A 23,293-nucleotide genomic window follows, 5' to 3' on the forward strand; every position below is an offset into this window, starting at 1 on the left:
GGGGCACAAGCTCTACTTCTATGTGTATTTACCCTTGTGCTGTAAACAGTGTAACTAAAATTCCAAAGCAGTATATCAATTCATGATTTTAATAGTATTGTAAAACTATTCCATACTCACCTGTCAATGCCCACATCAGTCCTAGGCTCACAGACCTCAGTGCCCAGCCCACATGTTGTAGTGATTATAAGGATGATTAAGGGAGATAACAATAAACATCGATAATACTTTGCTTAGAGATATATTATTTAATTCTCCACTCTTGGTTGACCTTGCCTTACTTTTCCCCATACCTTTATTTTAGACATAATTTCCCCCAAACCTTCTTACGAATTTGCCGCGTCTTCACACAGTATACAATGGGATTCATCAGAGGTGGTACTAGTAAGAAAATGTCCACAATGAGGATCATGGCCACTGGGGACTTGTGCTTGCCAAAGCGGTGCATGGAGGCCAAAGCAATGATGGGCACATAGAAGATGAGCACAGCACAGATGTGGGAGACACAGGTGTTGAGAGCCTTGAGCCACTCCTTATGGGATCCAATTCCCATCACCGTCTTCAGGATGAATATGTAGGACACAAGAATGAATACACTGTCTGACATCACACAGAGGGCAACAAAGAAACCATAGAAAAAGTTGACTGTGTTGTCAGAGCAGGCCAGCTTCATGACATCCTGGTGTAGACAATAAGAGTGAGAAAGTAGGCTTTTCCTACAATATGTCAATTTTTTGAGAGTGAAAGGGAATGGGAGCACTAAGAGCATGCTTTTAATTAGAAACACCAGGCCCATTTTGGCAACTCTGGCATTGGTGAGGATAGAGCTATATCTCAGAGGGTGACGTATGGCCAAAAAGCGGTCAAAAGACATGGCCAGGAGCACTGAGGACTCCATATCTGTAAATCCGTGGATAAAGAATTCTTGAGCAAAGCAGGCATTTGGGGAAATTCCTGTAGCATTGAAAACAAATATCCTCAGCATAGTGGGGAGGGGTGAGAGGGAGAGGCCCAGGTCAGAGACAGCCAACACAGAAAGGAAATAGTACATGGGTGCATGGAGTGAGGACTCTGTCCTGATCACAAAGAGGATGGTGCAGTTGCCAAAGATGGCCACCAGGTACATGAAGCAGATGGGGACAGAGATCCAAGCATGAATATGCTCCAGTCCTGGGATTCCAATCAGGAAGAAGGTGGTGATCTCAATGTTAGAGGAATTGATACTGTGCATGATGAATCATATGGAAAGTGTTTATTCCTAGATCTGAAATGACACTTCTAACATAAATGACATTTTCAGCATAAAAAGCACTCCTTTCAGCACTTTTCTCTGAGACATAAAGAAAATACAGTTTTGAAAGACTCATATCCTGGAATAAAAGAATGAAGTATTTCTTCTGAACAAACTATTGGTAATAGAGTCAGATAATGTTAACTGACAAGGAGAACCAGGAATATAGGAACTATCTTTACCAATCACATTTCTCCATAAAGTCTTCAGAAAAACTACTCACATAAAGAGCAGTGACCTGCAAATAAATTTCCCCCTTTTCTATTAGGATATTCCCCTTCCCATCCCAATCTAATGAAAAATTTTATACAGTTATGCTGAACCATAGGATAATTCTTTTAGTTTGGTCCAGAGTAAGCCTAGAATTAAACAAACAAACAAAAAACAAAACAAAACAAAAACCCAAAAAATAAAAAACAACCCTACCCCCCCCCCCCCCCCCACACACACAAACAAAAAGAAAAAAAACAGGAACCTGGAGAAAGTAGATTTAAGAGAGTGGATACTAAGTGGTTTCTCTAATTTCTATAGACTTTTGCTCCAAATATGTTTCAGGCAAGGGCTTGAGCTTCTAAAGCTGATCTTACTCACAAGCTCTCCACAGGAAGAAGTACAAAGAAAGGACAGAAAATAGGTGATGTGCACTTGACTGTTAACCCTCTCTTATATAGTATAGTGAAAAATCCCATTTTCTTATATAGAGCAGATAGAATGTTCTTTAACATGATTAATCCATATCAGTACTCTCCATCCATGAGCATGGGAGGAGAGAGAGATTCTTAGGCTTGCTTTACAGTCCAACATATGCTCTCATAAATACAAAGTGACTTAGCCAATTGGACTATAGGCCAGCCATGGTGAGTGGCAAAGTAGTTGACACGGTGATGAGGAAGACTGGCATTCTCTGAATCCTTTTTTTTTTTTTTTCTGACACCATAAGATAAATAGATGCTCTACAACTATGTTTGTTTTTTGTTTTTATACACAACTGAGCTTACTATGTTCCTTTAAGTGTTTTCTCTTTCTTTATGGAATTAAGTTAATGGGGACAGTGGGGTTCCAAGATACATAGAGCATGTTGGTTTTTACCCCTTTCCTAGAGAAGTGAGAGTTTAATTGAGAAGCTTGGGCTTTATCAGAGTGCTCTTGACTATTATGAATCAGAAACACAAGATTTTCAATTAGTTTATCCCCCTGTCTCCTTCCTGGATGGCAGGGGTATGGGACTGAAAGTTCCAACCCTATAATCATATGGTTGGTTCTTCAGGCAAACAGCCCCCAATCTTAGGTGAGATCCAGAAGTTACCATTTTAACATGAGAAAAGTCAACTGTGTCTCTCTCATCCCATAAGAAATTCCAAGGGAACTCAGTGCCAAAAACAGGCATGAAGACCAAACATATTTATTATAAATCACAATATCACAGTGACTAATTCCTTTCACTCACAAAGCATTTATGCCCTAAATATTTTTCTGTTAAATATCCTTAAACATTCCATCAGACTTCCCGTCTCATTACTGGCTGTTTCCTTGGCTCTAACAGCTCTTTCTCAGAGGTCACATCATCAGAAAGGCCTTCCCCGAATACACTCGCCCCCTTGGTCATGCTGTGTTCCCTTGCTCAAATCCAATTACAGTATTAACTTCACTCTGATATACAGTAAATCCTCAATAAATATTTGTTATATAAAATAGATAAATGAAAAAATAATCTTCTCTATTATGGGGTTTGGGAGTGGTGGGGGTCTGGAGCTGACAGGCAAGAAAGAATTCTTGAGATGTCTTTAGTACAAAAAAAGGTGATTTCAGTTAAAGCATGGGGACAGAACCCATGGACTGAAAGAGCTGCACTGGGGTTGTGAAAAGTGACTGGTTATGTACTATGGAGTTGGGGGAGATAAAGGCAAAAAGGAGGCCTCCAGAAGGACTTTCATATGTTAAAGAGGGCTAATATAATAAAGAAGACTCTTAGGAGGCCAAGCTATTATCAAGCTAAGGTCATTTTTCCTCTAGTAAGACGTTAACATTACAACAGTTGGGAATTCTTAGAGAAATGTTAGACTCTGTATTTGCCTAAGTATTTGTCAATGGGCTGCAGGTTATAAGGAAATTTAATTTTACCTGCCATTTCCTTCTTGCCTTTGCTCCCTACCTCACTACGAGGGAGGATAATGTGGGGGTTCCAGGAAACTGAGTCTATTGGTTTCTGAAAATTAGGCTATTAATAAGATTGCCTTATAATTTATTAAGACATTTACAAACTGATGGAGACTCCTGTCCTAGAAGACTGTGATCTGTATCAGTTAGCCATTTGTTTTCTTTCCTTTCCTTTGTTCTTGGGCAGCCAGGAGTGCCTGCAGAATATCATACACATCCCACCTTGCTGGGGAGGGAGCGGTTGTTAGCTTGGGCTTTGCCCTCAGCTTGCCTTATGCTTCCCCATCATAAAGACAGTATCAATTGATATATTAATTTAACAAAATATTTTTTGTATTTTAAAAATACATTTTATTAGAAGATCTTGGTATTAGCATTAGTTTAAAAGTATATTCTTTATAAAATATTAAAATAATTCAACTGAGAGGCAACAAATAAAATATGTAAAATAAAAAATACATTTATCAAGATAGCTTATTAACCCTTTTATATGTCATTAGGTAATTAATAAATATATAAATAAATCACTTCATAGAAAGATAAATAGAACACTTCATTTTATCCCCCTATTCTAAGATCTGGAGAAGAAAGGAAGAAAAGTAGGGTGGATTGAAAGAGAAAATAGGGAAAAGGGAAGGGTTGAGATTAACCTTTATCGAAGTGTGCTGGATGTTTTATTTTTATTTATTTTTATTTTACTTATTTATTAATTTTTTTCATGTTTATTTATTTTGGAGAGAGAGAGAGAAACAGAACATGAATGGGGGAGGAGAAGAGAGAGAGACACACACAGAATCAAAAGCAGCTCTAGACTCTGAGCTATCAGCACAGACCCCAACATGGATAGGGCTCAAACTCACAAACTGTGAGATCATGACCTGGGCTGAAGTCAGAGGCTTAACCTACTGAAACATCCAGGCACCCCTGTGCTGGATGTTTTATATTTTTTAGTTCTTTTAATCCCCACATGGTATTATTATTCCTGATTCACAAACTTGAAAACTAAAGCATAGAGAGATTAACTAAGATCTTGAAAAAATATATATTGTTATGAAAAGACATGAGGTTTTGTAACCTTAAGGTGAATTTGCTCCTTGGTGAGTTACAGATGGAGACTACACTAGGGGAAGTTGTCACAAAACAGGAATTTTATATGCAGCAAATAAGATCATGGGGAATAACTTCCAAAGCTGTGACTCCCCCACAGAGGTGAGTGGGTTCATTTTATTTAAGGTTTAGGATGAATATTGAGAAAGGAGAGCTTTGTCATCCCATGTAAAGGCAGGCACAAGGTTGTGCAAGCTTACTTCAAAAACATGTCTATGCACCAGGTGCCTGGGTGGCTCAGTAGGTTGAATACTTGGCTCAGGTCATTATCTCACAGTTCATGAGTTCCAGTCCTGTGTCAGGCTCTGTGCTGACAGCTCAAAGACTGGAGCCTGCTTCGGATTCTGTGTCTCCCCCTCTCTCTCTGACCCTTGCAGGCTCACACTATGTCTCTCTCTCAAAAATAAATAAACATTAAAAAAGTTAAAACAAAAAACAAAACAAAACAAAAAAACCCATGTCTATGCACGTATCTTATCTTATGTAAATGAAGCTCTTGCTCCCTTTAGGGCCCAGACTTTGACATTATAATGAAGCAGAGGTAACTGTCAGACTAGGGGAAGGGGCTGTGGGCAAGGAGACCAGGTATAAACTGTATTAACTAACTGGGGTTTGGGGCTCTTTATCTTGGGTAAGGAAGGTGGGGTCTTGCTCACTTTTGAAGCAGCACTTGGGGGTTTTACCACTGGTTGTCTCTGATAAGGTCAGGCTATATCCTGGCATGGTAGAAACTATTGGTTTTGCACTCCCTTTGTTCCCTTAAAGTCCTTAACTCCTGAGGTTTTTGCATTTCTTTGTAATTTTGACATCTCTTAGGAAATTCTGCAGAAAGTGGGCTTGGGCAAGTAGGGTATAGATCATGAAAAGAGGTGGGGGCCTGAAATGATTTTTCTTGGGTCATGAAAGCTGTATCTTGTCTTTCTTTTCCTGGGGACCCATAACTCTTTCTACGTACAGTTTGAACTAATGCCATTTGAATTCAAGCTTTTTAATTATATCATGCTTTCTATCTCATGGTAACTAGTAAGTTTAAAAACTGAAATAATCACAAGGAAATTGCACAAGGAAATTCTTTTGGAAGACATATAAAAATTAGTGATACAATAAGCAATATAAATGTGAAGAAAATTTGAAACCTTGAACTTTATCACTTCCTAGTTCCAGTACTCTGCAGAGTTACCTCCAGAGCTATTTCAATCAACATGAGTCATTTCAATTTCATTTCTGACAAAATTGCATCAGTTGAGAGATAAAAGGCCAATAGAGATTGTTGGTAGCAAAATCCAGCAAATAGAACCAACTGTGAAACAGTAAAGGTAAAGGTATGTAATCAATACTTGTTTAGCCAGATCAAGAAGTGAGGAGAAGAGATCGTTCTTAATAAGCTGAAGGGAGAAAAAGTGAGGTAGATATCTTTAAAAAAGAAGGCAAAAAGAAAGCATTGGTAACTATTATTATATATTAAACATTGTGTTAGACAATTTTTACATGTAGATAATTCTGCTTTCAAAATGTTTGTCCGACTTTTTTTTTGTGAACTTGGAAATAAATATCTGCAAAGCCTCATAGCCTTATGGATGAGCAGGAGGTAGTAAAATAGCAGAACTACTTTGAAGATAGCTATGGTTGGCAAACCCTATCAGTCCGGAACACAGTAAAGCTGCTGGCAGTAGTTCACATCAGAGGGCCCAATGCATTTGTTTCTCAAGTACAGCTTCTTTTGTAGATAAATTACTGAAATATTTCTTCAGTATTGACTGTCTTGAGAGAAAGTCCTATATGTTATTACTAATAAGAATTAAAATTCAGGAACACATTCTCTTAGATGAAGGATATCTTAAACTCTTCATGTACATCATTTTACTTAATTCTGAATGCAACCCTATCCTGCAGGTACTAATATTATCTCTGTTTTATCATTTGGGAAGGAAAGAAACAGCTAGTAAGAGATAAAACTGGAATTCAAATCTAAGTGTGTCTTACTCTCCTGCCAGATGCCAAGGACTTCCTGATACTGCTTCTTACATTACTACCTTTCCAATCTCCTGTGACTCATTTGGAATAATTAGGTTGTCCTCTGCTCCCTGTTCTAAAGTTCTTCTTCTAGTAACTTGTGGGGGATAAGCTTATGAATCCCCTGGGCTTACACCACTGGGTTGATAAGGCATAAAGAAATGCAAAATCATAAAATGCTCACACCCAAGTTTGGGTAAATCAGATTAGCACCCCAAGAATAGGGGAGTGCAAAGGCACCCTGAGAATAGGGAGGTACAAAGGTGCCAGGAATAGGAAGGTGCAAAGGCACCCCAAAATAGAAAGGGGGTACAGAGACCCCAAAATAGAGAGGGAGGGGCAAAGGCCTAAAATAGGAGCAGTGCAAAGGTGCCCAATACATAGGTATATGAAATAAACAAGATTAGATATTCAGGGTGGAAGCACCCTCAATTTAGTACTATAGCAGAAAGCTGCTTTCACAGGAGAATAGGGCCAGGTTAGGTAAATTGGTGAAATGGACGATGGACCGCTGCTGCGCTGCAGGCAAGGCAGCCCAGAAGAGATGGTTAACAAAAGAAAAGGTGCCTTGTTAACCCTGAGGTTATTTCCCTTATCTGTCTCATCCCCTAGGCTAGTTAAGATAACCAGAGGTGCTGCCTCATGTTCGCTGTAAACAACCTTCCTCCTGACTGCCCAACGCCTGGATTTTGTTTTGTATTAACCCAAACCCCTAACCACAAATATCCTCAAGACCCTCTTTCCCTCATGTCCACAAGTTAATGATCACAGATTCATTGTCTCTTTGTGCACATCCATCGCATGTTTGTAAGTCTTCTGATCCTAATAAAAACGGGCAAGGACACTTATTTGGGGCTCTTGTCTTTCCCCAAACATTAGCCATCTCTTGCTTCCAATCCTGCATCCCACTCTTTTGCTAGACAAGAGAGAACTTCAGACCCAGAGTCTATGACAGTAACTTGAGACCATAATGTCTCAGCTGCCCTTTCTTCTAAGACTAAAACCCTCTGCTGTGATTCCAATGTAGTGACTGAGATCCTGTTACCCATGGCCTGACTTAACCTGGGATATCTGCTTTCCTATTCTTTCCTTAGTCAGATAAGTTGTATCCTTTCATCATATGGGCTTTCCTCTTTGATAATACCTCTCTCACTCTGTCTAGCATTTGGTCTAACTATGTGAACAACTGGATGCTCTCTACAATGAACCATGGATGGGTGAAGTTGAACAGTGCCTGTGGATGGCTGAAAGATTCAGTGCATTTTTATCTCATAGCTTCTTCTCCAAATTTAAGTTAAACTCTCCTCTTGTCGAGCAAACATAGCTCAGAGAAAAGCTCCCCCTTCCAGTCTATTCCCCACATTGCAATATTTATTTATTTATTTATTTATTTATTATTTATTTATTTATTTATTTATACCTCTTAGCCCTCCTTATTTCAAAATTTGGGAGCTTCCATGTGCTCTCCTTATTCACAGTACCCAGTTCTTCAGGTACTCACGTTTCAGACACACTTCAGGACACAAAACCATAGGATAAAGCAATATTATGTCAGAGCCCCATTGCACTTACCATTTGACCACATAGTGACAGAAATGACTTTAAGATACAGGCTTCTCAGCCTCAGTGTATCACATCTGTTGACTAAGACCTTTATCTACAGATCACAGACTCCTTGAGCTGTCTTCTGAGCTTTGCACTCATGGGACACCAATTCCTCCAGTTCTGTCACCCTCTGTAAACAAATGATTTCCCTGAGAAATTTCCTAGAAATTTCCAGAATAAAGCTTGCTTTGGGACCATAACTTTAACTTCTTGGTTCCCACAAGGCCATGAAAAGATCGGACTGGATGTCCCATAGATTTTGGAAAACTGCTCATACCAAGGACAGTCTGTTCCAGAGATTATGGAAAGCAAATGGGGCTCTAAGAAATCATTTAATTCCAAATTAATTGATATATTATTTTAAGTTCACCATTTCTTTGTTCCTTCTTTTTTTATTATCATCAATAAAGTTTTTTTTCTGTCTTTATTATTTAAATATAGAAAGATGCAGAAATCTGAAGTGTACAGCTCAATTGATTTTTACCTACATAGACAACCAAGTAACAATCAAGGATGTGCTAAAATCTTTACATCTGATTATTAATTTTTCTTTTTCTTTTTAGTTGTTACTTCTTCTTTGTGTATTTTGAAATTTTCCTAATTACATGTATAAACATTAACGTTGTTATGGCTTCTTGGGGCACCTGGGTGACTCAGTCAGTTGAGCATCCAACTTCGACTCAGGTCATGATCTTATGTTTCATAGGTTTGAGCCCCATGTTGGATTCTGTGCTAACAGCCGGAGGCAGCTTCAGATTCCCTGTCTCCCTTTCTCTCCACCCCTCCCCCACTCATCTTCTCTCTCTTTCTCTCTCTCTCTCTCTCGAAAATAAACATTAATTTTTTTTTAAGTTGTTATGACTTCTTGATGAATTGGAATTGATCCTTTTATCATTGCAAAATGTTTCCTTTTTTCTTGATGCTATATCTCACTTTAAATTTCATGTGCAAAAAATGAAAAAATAAAAAATAAATAAATTTCATGTGCTCTGATAATACTGCCACATTCACCATATATAGTGTTATGCATGACATTTCTTTTTCTATCTTTTTATTCTTAACCTATCTGTGTCTTTGTATTTCATATGCAACTTTTATAATTGGCCTGTTTTTTAATCCATGGTGACTTAGTGCTGTTTTGTAATTGGAGTCTTCAGCCTGTTATACTTAATGAAATTATTTATACATTTAATTTTATGTCTATCATTGTTTTGTTTGTTCCCTCATTGTCCCATCTGTTTTTCTTCTGTTATGTAGCTTTACTCATCTTTTTAAATACTTAAATCAAACTAGTTCAACTATGTTTCAGTATTCTATTTTATTTCCTCAGTTGGATTTTGGCTATAGTTTTGGGACTTTGTTTTTTGCAGTCACTTTTTGGATTATGTTATGCAACCTTAATTTCCAGAGTCTACCTTGAATTAATATTATACTTTCCCATAGGTAATGGAAGAAACTTTTAACAGTATACTTCCACTTATCTCATTTAAAAATAGTATGCAGTTATTGCTAAGTACATATTTCTACCTATATTACAAATCTCGCAATACATTGTAATTCTTTTACTTTAAAAAATAAATTATCAGGGGACCTGGTTGGCTCAGTCAGTTAGGTATCTGACTCTTGGTTTTGGCTCAAGCTATTATCTAAGGGTCGTGAGATCAAGCCCTATATTGGGCTCTGTGCTGGGCATGGAGCCTGCTTAAGATTCTCTCTTCCTTCCTCTACTGTTCAGTCTCTCTCTCTCTCTCTCTCTCTCTTTCTCTCTCTCTCTCTCTCAAAAAAAAAAGGTAAATTATCATGTCCAGAAATTAAGAAAAGATAAAAAATATTTTATGTTTACTCACATTCATCCCTCTGAGAATTCATTCTTTGCTGTTTACCTGAATTTCCAACTGACATTATTTTACTTTACCTTAGGAAACTTCCTTCATTTATTGTGTGCAGGTCTCACGGCTGTGCATTGTCTAAGGTTTTGTTTATCTGCAAATGTATTTATCTCGCCTTCTTTTTGAAAGGTAATTTTGACAAATATTGGGTTCCAGGTTGACAAGTTATTCTGTCAGTACTTTCAAAATGTTCTATTGTCTTCCATCTTAGTGTTGGTTACCATTGTTTCTCTATTTCTATTATCTTTTTTCTCTGCCTGCTTTTAATATATCTTTCTTTTTCTTCATGATTTGACTGTGATGTGTTTGGGTTTCAGTTCATTAAGACCTTTTTACACCTAGTACTTTTTACCACCCTATAGAAAATAATGACTTTTATTCTGTCCAGGACATTCTCATTTTTACATAAATTAATGTGTTTAATATTTTTCCATGTTCTAATTAGGGACACATAAATCTCTGAATTATATTATTAAAAATAAGGAGAAAAGAGATTTCTTTTTTTTAAATTTAAATTCAAGTTAGTTAACATACAGTGTAATATTAGTTTCAGGTGTACAATTTAATGATTCAATACTTCCATACAACACCCAGTGCTCATCATCACCCAGGTGCCCCATCACCTATTTCACCCATCCACCCACCCACCTCAATTCTGGTAACCATCAATTTATTCTTTACAGTTAAGAGTCTGTTTCTTAGTTTGCTCTCTCTTTTTTTCCTCCTATGATCATTTGTTGTGTTTCTTAAATTCTACATATGAGTAAGATCATATGGTATTTGCTTTCTCTGACTGACCTATTTCACGTAGCATAATAATCTCTAACTCCATCCATGTTGTTGCAAATGGCAAGATTTCATTCTTTTTTTATGGCTGATAAATAATACTTCATTTTATGTATTTACCACATCTTTATCCATTCATCAGTTGATGGACACTTGGGCTCTTTCCATAATTTGGCTATTGTTGATAGTGCTGCTATAAACATTGAGGTGCGTGTTCCCCTTCGAATCAGTATTTTTTGTATCCTTTTTGTATAAATACCTACTAGTACAATTTCTGGATTGTAAGCAAGTTCTATTTCTAACTTGTTGAGGAACCTCCATAATGTTTTCCAGTTTGCATTTCCACCAGCAGTGTAAGAGAGTTCCCATTTCTCTGCCTTGCCAACACCTATTGTTTACTGTGTTGTTAATTTAGCCATTTGACTGGTGTGTAGTGCTATGTCTTTGTAGTTTTGATTTGTATTCCCCTAATGATGATTGATGTTGAGCATCTTTTTATGTGTCTGCCATCTGTATGTCTTCTTTAGAAAATGTGTATTCATGTCTTCTGCCCATTTTTAAGTGGATTGTTTTTGGGGTGTTGAGTTTGATAAGTTCTTTATAGATTTTGGATACTAATCCTTTATTAGATATATCATTTGCAAATATCTTCTCCCATTCCATAGGATGACTGTTAATTTGTTGATTATTTCCCTCACTGTGCAGAAGACTTTTATTTTGATGAAGTCCCAATAGCTCATTTTTGCTTTTATTTCTTTTGCCTCAGTATGTCTAGTAAGAAGTTAGTATGGCCATTGATGATGCCAAAGAGGTTACTGGCTATGTTCCCCTCTAAGATTTTGATAATTTCCTGTCTCAAATTTAAGGCTTTAATCCATTTTGAATTTATTCTTGTGTATGGTGTAAAGAAGTGGTCCAGGTTCATTCTTTTGCATCTTCCTGTCCAGTTTTTCCAATACCATTTATTGAAGAGACTGTCTTTTCCATTGGACATTTTCTCCTTCTTTGTCAAAGATTAATTGAACACATAATTGTGGCTTTATGTCTGGGTTTTCTATTATGTTCTATTGATCTATGTGTCTATTATTGTGCCAGTACCATACTGTATTTTGTTTTTGGGTTTTGAGTTTGATAAGTTCTTTATAGATTTTGGATACTAATCCTTTATTAGATATGCCAATTGAAAATATTTTCTCCTACTCCATAGGGTGGCTTTTAATTTTGTTGATTATTTCCTTTACTCTGCAGAAGCTTTTTATTTTGATGAAGTCTCAATAGTTCATTTTTGCTATTGTGCCAGTACCATCACTACAGTTTTGTAATATAACTTGAAGTCCAGAATTGTGATGTCTTCAACTTTGCTTTTCTTTTTTAAGGTTACTTTGGCTATTATGGTGTTTCATGGATCCATTCAAATTTTAGGATTGTTTGTTCTAGCTCTGTGAAAAATGCTGGTGGTATTTTGACAGGGATTGCTTTAAATGTGTAGATTCTTTGGGTAATATAGACATTTTAACAAGAGAAAATAGATTTCTTTTTTTGTTGTTGTTGTTTATTTATTTTTGAAAAAGAGAGAGAGACAGAACGTGAGCAAGAGAGAGTCAGAAAGAGAAGGAGACACAGAATCCAAGGCAGGCTCCAGGGTCTGAGGTGTCAGCACAGAGCTCAACATGGGGCTCAAACCCACAAACTGTGAGATCATGACCTGAGCCAAAATTGGATGCTTAACCAACTGAGCCACCCAGGAGACCCAGAGAAAATAGATTTCTTTCTTTCATTTAAATATTTTAAATGTTTTATTTATTTTTGAGAGAGAGACAGAGCATGAGTGGGGTAGGGGCAGAGAAAGGGAGACACAGAATCAAAAGCAGGCTCCAGGCTCTGAGCTGTCAGCACAGAGCCCAATGTGGGGCTCGAACTCATGAACTATGAGATCATGACCTGAGCTGAAGTCAGATGCTCAACGGAGTGAGCCACCCAGGCATCCCAAGAAAATAGATTTCTATTAGCATTATTTATCTGTCTCAAAAATGTTCATGGGTATTTCTTTAACATATAAAATATATTTACTTACAGTCTCCATGAAAAAACAAAAACAAAAACAAAAAACTCCAAAATCCATCTCTTTCAGAAGTTATTAGTTTGAATCTATTATTTTAATTTATTTTTTTTAAATTTACACCCAAGTTAGCTAACATATAGTGTAATAATGATTTCAGGAGTGGAATTTAGTGATTCATCACTTACGTATAACACCCAGTGCTCATCCCAACAAGTGTCCTCAATTCCCCTTGCCCATTTAGCCCATCCCAACACCTAAAACTCCTCTAGCAACCCTCAGTTTGTTCTCTGTATTTAAGAGTCTCTTATGGTTTGTCCCCCTCCCTGTGTTTATATTATTTTTGCTCCCCTTCCCTTATGTTCATCTGTTTTGTATCTTAAATTCCACATGAGTGAAGTCATATGATATTTGTCTTTCTGTGACTAATTTTGCTTAGCATAACACACTCTAGTTCCATTCATGTAGTTGCAAATGATAAGATTTCATTCTTTTTGATTGCCGAGTAATACTCCATTGTGTATACACACACACACACACACACACACACACACACCCCACCTCTTCCTTACCCATTCATCAGTCGATGCGCATTTGGGCTCTTTTCATACTTTGGCTATTGTCAATAGTGCTGCTATAAACTTTGGGGTGCATGTGCCTCTTCGAAACAGCACTCCAGTATCCTTTGGATAAATACCTAGTAGTGCAATTGCTTGGTTCTAGGGTAGTTCTATGTTTAACTTTTGAGGAACCTTCAGAGTGTCTGTACCAGTTTGCATTCCCATCAGAGTGCAAAAAGGTTGCTCTTTCTCCACATCCTTGCCAACATCTGTTGTTGCCTGAGTTGTTAATGTTAGCAATTCTGACAGGTGTGAGGTAGTATCTCATTGTGGTTTTGACTTGTATTTTCCTGATGATGAGTGATGTTGAGGATGTTTTCATGTGTCTGTTAGCCATCTGGATGTCTTTGGAGAAGTGTCTATTCATGTCTTTTGCCCATTTCTTCACTGGATTATTTGATTTTGGGTGTTGAGTTTGATAAGTTCTTTATGGATTTTGGATACTAACCCTTTATCTGATACGTCATTTGAAAATATCTTCTCCCAATATGTTGGTTGCCTTTTAGTTTTGCTGATTGTTTCCTTTGCTGTGCAGAAGCTTTTTATCTCGATGAGGTCCCAATAGTTCATTTTTGCTTTTGGTTCCTTTGCCTCTGAAGACATGTCAAGTAAGAAGTTGCTGCAGCTGAGGTCAAAGAGATTATTGCTGCTTTCTCCTTAAGGATTTTGATGGTTTCCTGTCTTACATTTAGGCCTTTCATCCATTTTGAATTTATTTTGGTGTATGGTGTAAGAAAGTGGTCCAGGTTCATTCTTCTGCATGTCGCTGTCCAGTTCTCCCAGCACCACTTGCTGAAGAGACTGTCTTTATTCCATTGTATATTCTTTCCTGCTTTGTCAAAGATTCGTCAGCCATACATTTGTGGGTCCATTTCTGGGTTTTCTATTCTGTTCCATTGTTCTCTGTGTCTGTTTTTGTGCCAGTACCATACTATCTTGATAATTACAGCTTTGTAATACAGCTTGAAGTCCGGGATTTTGATGCCTCCAGCTTTGGTTTTCTTTTTTAGGATTGCTTTGACAAATAAATAAATGGCATACAAATTGGCAAGGAGGAGGTCAAACTCTCACTTTTTGCGAACACCATGATACTCTACGTGGAAAACCCAAAGACTCCACCAAAAAACTGCTATAGCTGATCCAGGAATTCAGCAAAGTTGCAGAATATAAAATCAATGTACAGACATCAGCTGCATTCTATACACCAATAATGAACCATCAGAAAGAGATATCGAGGAATTGATCCCATTTACAATTGCACCAAAAACTGTAAAATATGTAGGAATAAACCTAACCAAGGAGGTGAAAAATCTATACACTGAAAACTATAGAAAGCTTATGAAAGAAATTGAAGAAGACACATACATACACAAAATGGAAAAACATTCCATGCTCATGGTTTGGAAGAACAAACATTGTTAAAATGTCAATACTACCCAAAGCAATCTACATATTCAATGCAACCCCTATCAAAATAACACTAGCATTCTTCACAGAGCTAGAACAAACCATGCTAAAATTTGTATGGAACAAGAAAAGGCCCCAAATAGCCAACATTTGAATGTATTAAAGTAGGATTCATTCAAGAATGGACTCTAAGATGAAGATTAACATGAAGGATATCTTTTTTGTCTCTTTCTCTCTCTGTCTCTGTCTTTGTGTGTGTGTGTGTGTGTGTGTGTGTGTGTGTGTGTGTGTATGGACTTTCAGTAAAAATGTCTGTAGGAGTGTGGAGGAATCTTGACTGGTTAGATAGATAATTTGATATGAAAGGCAGTTGTAATGGATAGTTCTGCCAATCCTACAGAAAACTCTGGAACTGGAATAGCTCTTCAGAGTTATCCCAGATTGAGGCAAAGAGGCAAGATTTATGTACTCCTGCATCAATAGGTCACTGAATGAGATCTGCTCCACCAACCAGGAGTGTAACTTGGGTGAGGTAGCTTCATTTGGATCAGAAAAATCCCAGGGGCACCTGGGTGGCCCAGTTGGTTAAGCGTCTGGCTCTTGATTTCATTCAGGTCATGATCTCACTGTCTATGAGTTTGAGCCCCACGTTGGGCTCTATGTTGACATCACAGAGCCTGCTTGAGAGTCTCTCTCTCCCTCTCTTTGTCCCTCCCCTGCTCATGTTCTCTTCTCTCTCTCTCTCTCTCTCTCTCTCAAAAATAAATAAATAAATAAACTTTAAAAAATAGAATTAAAGAAAAATCCAGAAGGACTCAGCTATATTCCAATAGCAGCCAGGACTCAGCTCTGCAATAGTGCAGACTGAATTTATTAGAGTCTGCTCTAGCACCACTTATATCCAACTGCTTCATCCAGTCTGGGAATAGCCCCTCCATTGTTTAGGTTGGTTCCTTTGCCTGAGGAAACATAAATATAGAAGGATAGAGAATGAACTACAACAGACCCACTCACTGCAGTATTCTTGAAGCCTCAACTTATCTTATCATTTTCCACCTCTACCATGCATTCTAAATTCCCCTCACCTTCAGCTAGTGCCTTTAGTGTCTAGGTGGATTTCATGGCGGGTGACCCAGATCCTTCTTCCCAAAAAGTATGAATCTCTGGATACCATGCTCTTCTCAGGGTATAACTGCTGCACTTGTTCATTCATCATCAAAATTTGGCAGACTTCTGGGTGCTGAACATTTTCTTCCATCCCCCCACTGTTAGGCAGAATCCCTATATTTTCCTGATTAGGGATTAATTACACCTACCAGGTTAGTGACTTCTTTTCCTGTCCTCTGGCTTTTGGACTTGAGAAGATCAAAGTTCCTAGGTAAGAGCTGCAACTTAAATTTTAATTGTATTCTTGCTGTGTCCCCCACTCTGGGAAGACCTCCAGCCCAACAGAGTCTAAACTATAGGAATGGAAAGCAAAATTCCTAAGTAAGTCACTGGAAGTGATGGTAAGTGGGGCCACTCTTACTTTTAACATCTTTGTTCCCAGATACACATATGCTAATTATTATAAATATATCTTCTTTATACTTAAATTATCATCAAATTTACTATTGCTTCATATCCTTGAGTAATTATTATTTAATTTATGAATTAAAACACTACAGGACCTGCATAAAAATTAGAAATATATGACAAAAAAGAAAACAAAAAATTAGAAAGATATGAATAAAATACAAGAGATAGCTTTCAAATAGCTTCTTCTAAATTCAATATATAATGTAGGAGGCATTAAATTTTGGGATACCTGGTTGGAAATCTAACAGGGAATGGCAGGAAATGCCTATTTGGATGCTCAGCTAATGACATTTACTAAAAATGGATCAAGGAAATAAATGGAATAACTGGTAAATAATTTTATAGCTTGTAAAGTGCTTTTATAAATATTTGATACTTATGTGTTATTATCTCCATTTTGTGAATGATTAAACTGAAGTGAAAAAAGTGAAGTGGTGCGGTCAAACTAAAATATTTTTATTACAAATAACTTGTTCTTTAAACTGTATTGCCCAATTGCTATGAACGCCACATATCAGGCTTCCTCTATCAGTGTGACTACTAGCATTTACCTCTCACTTGAATAGGTCTCTAATTGTTTTGCCTCACAATTTCTCTCTAGCTCCTATTGGAATTCTTGGGTACCAAAGAGCTAATATACTAGGCCCACCCTTTTCCATGTAAGTTTACTGGGAGATATCAGAGAGCAGGGTGTTTTTCTATTCCTCCCTAGGGTCTGTACCCCAGAAAGAAGTAGAAGTAGGTACATCTAGATACAGCGGAAGTCAAAGTTGAGAGTTCTTGTTTTTAATTTTCAAAGACATGTTGAGCATTTAGTTTTGGTAAGTGCAAGTAACTAAAAATCTATTTGTAAGCTTAAAGCTAGGGCTTTGTTAAATAGTTTATAGTTGAAGAAATGACTATTGAAGGAGAAGGAAGTGGTGTGTGTGTGTGTGTGTGTGTGTGTGCGTATGTGTGTAAAAATGAAGTGTGGATGGGATTGCATGTTCTGAAGTTGAGAAAGGATTTTATTAACTCTAGTATTAAGGGGGTGTCATTTACTTAATCATATCACAAATAAAAGTAAACCTTATTGTCAATTAAAATAGAAAAAAATTCTCTTCAGCCAGTTTAGGACTTGTGTGGAAGAATTGGTTAGGACATTTTGTCAAAATAATTATTTGTAGTTGGTATTTATTGATTACCTTCATATGTTAAAGACTATATCAGAATATTTTATATACATAGTTATAATAGATATATAATAACTATTTTAGATACCGTATTTATAAAATTTTATAGAAGAGTGTATACATCTGCTTGGAGGCCTAAGCAGCTAACCCAGATTTACACAGATGGTAAGTCACCGAGCTGAGATTCATACCTGGATTATATTGCATCAGATCTGATGGCTTATTTCTTACCTTAAAAATGGAAATTCTAAGAGGTCTGAGCAATGTTTGATATAATGACTATTATCCCTGAAATACTCTCCTCCTCTGACACCAACCACAACCCACTTTCCCAGTTTTTCTCCCAGATCTCTGGGTATTCTTGGACAAGATGCTGTCAGCAACCTTCCTCTCCTCAGGGTTCTGAGACTTAAATTTTGTATTTTGTACATTTTTCCTGGGTGATCTCATTTACTATCATGACCCATTTTTCCTGAGGTTCAGACTCCATGTCTAAAAGCATACTCTGAGTAAGAATGAGTTTACCCTTGAGAATGTAGATAAGCAGAGTAAGCACAAATATCCCCTAGTGACTATTAGAGAAGAAAAGGAAAAGGCATTAAGAAATTATGCTATATATCTTAATTTTTTCCCACTCACATTTAGTCTTAGCTATTTTGCTGAGAGCCTTTTATGTTCCAGAAACTATGCTGATGACAGATACATGAGAATAAATCTCTTCTGTGCCTTTCAGTATTTAGTAGTCAGTGTATATAGTGATGGTGGGGTTGGACTGGGTAGGGATACATGCAAACAGCATGTTATAAAGTGGCGTAGAAACTATCATGGTAAAGGATGACCAACAGAAGCATTTCCTGAAAGACCTAGGTCAATGACCCTCAGCCAAAGAGAAAAATAATTAAGTGTTTTTGGAAATGAGAACTTTTCTTATGATTCTCAAGGAAGAGAAGTCAGAACAAAATCTGCTGAATAGGCAGTCTGACAGAATACATAAAGAATGATTTTCATGGTATTTGAGAATCTACTACCATCTTCAAAATAAACACTCTCTGGGCTTGGCATTAGGCTTGCTGCCCTGGTGAGAGACACCTAAGATGTATCAAACTGTTTAGGAGCCTCCAGTCTAGGATTTGCACTCGATTTACAAGCTGGCAAAACAGATCTGCATAGAGAGAACCCAGAAAATATCAAATGTATGGGGAGAGGGCTGCTTGTTATTTATTATGTTTTTTGTAGTTATCTTCTACAGAATTACAAAGTATGATATTAATTTATAACCAAGGCTCAATTTAGAGGAGCCCCCAAGTTTCTGGTGTCCCCTATATTTTCCATTGAAGATTGATTTTTCTTCTATTGCCATTTGACCTTATAAAAAATTGTGGAGTGAGGTTAGCATCTTATGTAAACTCTAAATTCTTCATTTTGGAGTAAACACTTCATTTTGGAGTGTGCCATTTTTTTGCAAAAAGCTCAACAAATTCATAATAAGTTGAAAGATTGTATATTTTACCTTGGAAAATATAATTTGCGAACTCTTTAATGGAGAATCTAATGATAAGATCAGGGTTTAGTTTAATATGTGGTGGACTTAAGGACACCCAGGTGGCTCAGTTGGTTATGCCTCCGAGCCACACCCAAGTGGCTCAGTTGGTTAAGCATCTGACTCTTGATTTCAGATCAGATCGTGATCTCACTGTCATGAGGTCTAGCCCACAGCAGAGGAGCCTGGTTAAGATTCTTTCTCTCCCTCTCTCTCTCTTCCTCCTCGACTTGTGCATGTGGAGTCTCCCTCTCTCTGTCTCTCAAAAAAAATGTAAATAGATTTAGAACTTTTACCTTACAAGGAGAAACTGAGTGATTGGATTTTTTTTTCATTTGGAATTTCTTTGACTAATTCAGTGATACAGATAAAATAGAAGATAATTTCATCTTCTTCTTCATTAGAAGATAATTTCAGTACTATACAGCTTCAACACTTTCCCTTAGATTAATAACATGGTAACCTGAAGTATGGTGCATAGATGCCAGCTAGGAACCATTTCATTGCATGTAGGAGTACAAACAAGAAGGAAGTAAATATACATAACTCCCAGGGGTGTATCCATGCTTCATTCTCCCACTCCTTCTTCTGGAAACCACTGGATAATCAATGTTAATATTTTACATTAGCTTGTCAGTGGTTTATTGAACCGAGGTCAGTGTTTATACTCATGCAAAAATGTGGATAGTAAGTACCTACCTCATAAGTTTAAGACTTAAATTAATCTATAAATTTATTTTCTAGCATTTAATATTTACTATAGTATAGATGTTTTCAGGGATATCTGATTATTTTCTTAGACTATTATTTTTAAACTTTTCTACATGAAATCAAGGATATTATTATAAAGCCAGTGAAAGGACTACTGAGTATCATGTGGAAAAACAGTGGGAAAGATTCTGAATACCTATCACTGACTCAATCAAAGAAGCTCTGTTTTGATATTTGGCTTTTGATATAAAATTTGATAATTTTATATTTGGCTAAAAGTGTTGCAAAACCACCATCATAGGATAACTTGTTATAAGTGAAATTCCTATATTGGAGAATATAAACATGTTTAAGGACTTTTGATAAATGTTGAAAATTGCATTTTATTAACATGCAAAATGTGTTTCTGAGAATAGCATATAAAAGAACTGTTTATTCCCACAACACTGAATTTTATCCAAAAGCGTGGCTGCTTTTTATTTATGTGATTTAAGATCTGGTTAAAAAGCTCATATTCCCATGCATCATGTCTGCTCTGAATAATTCTGAGGTCCAGCTTTTTCTTCGGATTGGAATCCCAGGACTGGAACATGCCCACATCTGGATCTCCATTCCCATTTGCCTCATGTACCTGGTTGCCATCATAGGCAACAGCACCATTCTCTTCATCATTAAGACACAGCCCTCAATTCATGAGCCCACGTATTATTTCCTTGCTCTGTCGGCCATCTCTGACTTGGGCCGTTCATTTTCCTCCCTTCCTACCATGCTGAGAATCTTCTTGTTCAATTCCATGGGAATTTCACCCAATATCTGTTTTGCTCAAGAATTCTTCATCCATGGATTCACTGTCATGGAATCCTCAGTGCTTCTAGTTATGTCTTTGGATCACTTTCTTGCCTTTCACAATCCCCTGAGATACAGTTCTCTCCTTGCTAGTAACAGAGTTGCTAATATGGGACTGATCTTAGCCACCAGGAGCATTCTCTTAGTGCTTCCATTCCCTTTCACTCTAAGGAGACTAAAATATTATCAGAAGAATCTCTTTTCTCACTCAAACTGTCTGCATCAGGATACCATGAAGCTGGCCTGCTCTGACAACAAGATCAATGTTATCTATGGCTTTGTTGCTCTCTGTACTATGCTGGACTTGGCATTAATTTTTCTGTCATATTTTCTGATCTTGAAGACTGTACTCAGCATTGCATCTCTATCAGAGAGACTCAAGGCCCTCAATACCTGTGTCTCCCACATCTGTGCTGTGCTCGTTTTCTATGTACCCATCATCACCCTGGCTGCCATGCACCACTTTGCCAAACACAAAAGCCTGCTAGTTATAATTTTTGTTACAGATATATTCTTGTTGTTGCCACCTGTAATGAACCCCATTATGTATTGTGCAAAAACTCGACAAATCTGGTAAAAGGTCTTGAGAAAGTTGTTTAACATATGTAGGAGATAAAAAAGTTTGAATATTGAAGTAATAAATTATCAACCGGTAAGTATTAATTGGCACCTATTTCAGTGCCACAGTGGTCACTATCTAGTGGAGGACTGTGGAGAGTGAAAAGCTATGCAATACAGAATTTACAATAGTGTCAGGAAAACAATATTCAACAGGAAAGGTGAGATAATCAGGTGATATATGATATGATTCACAAATGATTAATATTTTGAGCAGTTGAAACAAAACACTATATAACGGAGCAGTTGGGTTATAGTCACACCTGAAACAGTGGATAAAATTAGACAGATTGAGATTATTATTCAAGCAGCATTTATTAAATTTGTATATTTACAATACACACTATACTATCAAGGGTAACTAAACAAGTAAGGCACATAGCAGCTATGAGGGATATTAGTCTGACCACAATGAAGAGTACAATTTGGCAAATAGTGAGGGATAATTTTGAATAGTGTGAATGAACCAGATTTTGGAGTATTTAGGAAAGCCTTGAAAAGTCTAAATCCAGAGGATAAATGGGAGATAATTTAATCTCTACAACAAACAGCTAACACAATAAATCAAATGTTATGAATGGCATATCCGAATGCAGAGCAACATGGATTAATATTGAGAGAGATGAAGAAGGGATCAACAGGAGATTGCGTGAATAATCCTATAGTGAAGTGATTCTGGGAATGGGCAGAGAAAAGCTAAATCATTTAAGTTGCTTTTTGTTATTGTTATAAAATTAATATAATTTATAAGAAGTTTGCATATTCCACTAAACAATGAAGGTGCATACATATGTGACTGAATATTCAAAGACAGACATGTTGAGGTGCTCCTGGGTGGCTTAGTCAGTTCAGTGTCTGACTCCAGATTTTGGCTCAGGTCATGCTTGTGAGATCAAACCCCACATTGGGCCTTGTGCTAGGCATGAAGCCTACATGGGATTCTCTCTCTCCCTCTCCCTCTGCCCCTCCCCCACTCGCATTCTCTCTCCCTCTCTCTCTCTCTCTCTGCCCCTCCCATGTTCACTTACAAGCACTCTTTCTCTCTTGAAAATAAAAATAAAAATAAAATAAAATAATAAAATACAAAGACAGGCATGTTGAAATAGGAGGCTAGGATACTGTTCATCTGCCATGATTAGAAAGGTAGCATTGCACTACCCAAAGCAATCTATATATTGAATGCAATATCCATCAAAATAACACCAGCATTCTTCACAGAGCTAGAACAAATGATCTTAAAATTTGTATGGAACCAGAAAAGACTCCAAATAGCCAAAGCAATCTTGAAAAAGAAAACCAAAGCTGGAGGCATCACAATCCTAGACTTCAAGCTGTATTACAAAGCTGTAATCATCAAGACAGTGTGGTACTGGCACAAAAACAGACACTCAGATCAATGGAACAGAATAGAGAACCCAGAAATGGACCCACAAACATATGGCCAACTAATCTTTGACAAAACAGGAAAGAATATCCAATGGAATGAAGATAGTCTCTTCAGCAAGTGGTGCTGGGAAAACTGGACAGCGACATGCAGAAGAATGAACCTGGACCACTTTTTTACACCATACACCAAAATAAATTCAAAATGGATGAAAGGCCTAAACATAAGACAGGAAGCCACCAAAATCCTCGAGGAGAAAGCAGGAAAAAACCTCTTTGACCTTGGCCGCAGCAACTTCTCACTCAACATGTCTCCAGAGGTGAGGAAAACAAAAGCAAAAATGAACTACTGGGACCTCATCAAAATAAAAAGCTTTTGCACAGTGAAGGAAACAATCAGCAAAACTAAAAGACAACTGACAGAATGGGAAAAGATATCTGCAAACGACATATCAGATAAAGGGTTGGTATCTAAAATCTATAAAGAACTTATCAAACTCAACACCCAAAA

At 37.2% G+C, this 23,293-nt stretch overlaps 2 protein-coding genes across 2 annotated transcripts; one reads left to right on the top strand and one right to left on the bottom strand.

The window, feature by feature from the left end:
- Positions 1–295: 295 nt before the first annotated feature.
- Positions 296–1,231, bottom strand: LOC122200701 (olfactory receptor 51A7-like). The gene has a single exon (XM_042906423.1). The coding sequence runs from the start codon at positions 1,229–1,231 to the stop codon at positions 296–298; it is 936 nt and encodes a 311-aa protein (XP_042762357.1).
- A 19,230-nt stretch (positions 1,232–20,461) lies between these two features.
- On the top strand, positions 20,462–21,358 carry LOC122200816 (olfactory receptor 51A7). Its single transcript, XM_042906577.1, has one exon. It carries the CDS (start codon positions 20,462–20,464, stop codon positions 21,356–21,358), a length of 897 nt encoding a protein of 298 aa, XP_042762511.1.
- Positions 21,359–23,293: the final 1,935 nt, after the last annotated feature.

This window comes from Panthera leo, chromosome D1, assembly GCF_018350215.1.
Source record: "Panthera leo isolate Ple1 chromosome D1, P.leo_Ple1_pat1.1, whole genome shotgun sequence".
Lineage (NCBI taxonomy): Eukaryota > Metazoa > Chordata > Mammalia > Carnivora > Felidae > Panthera > Panthera leo.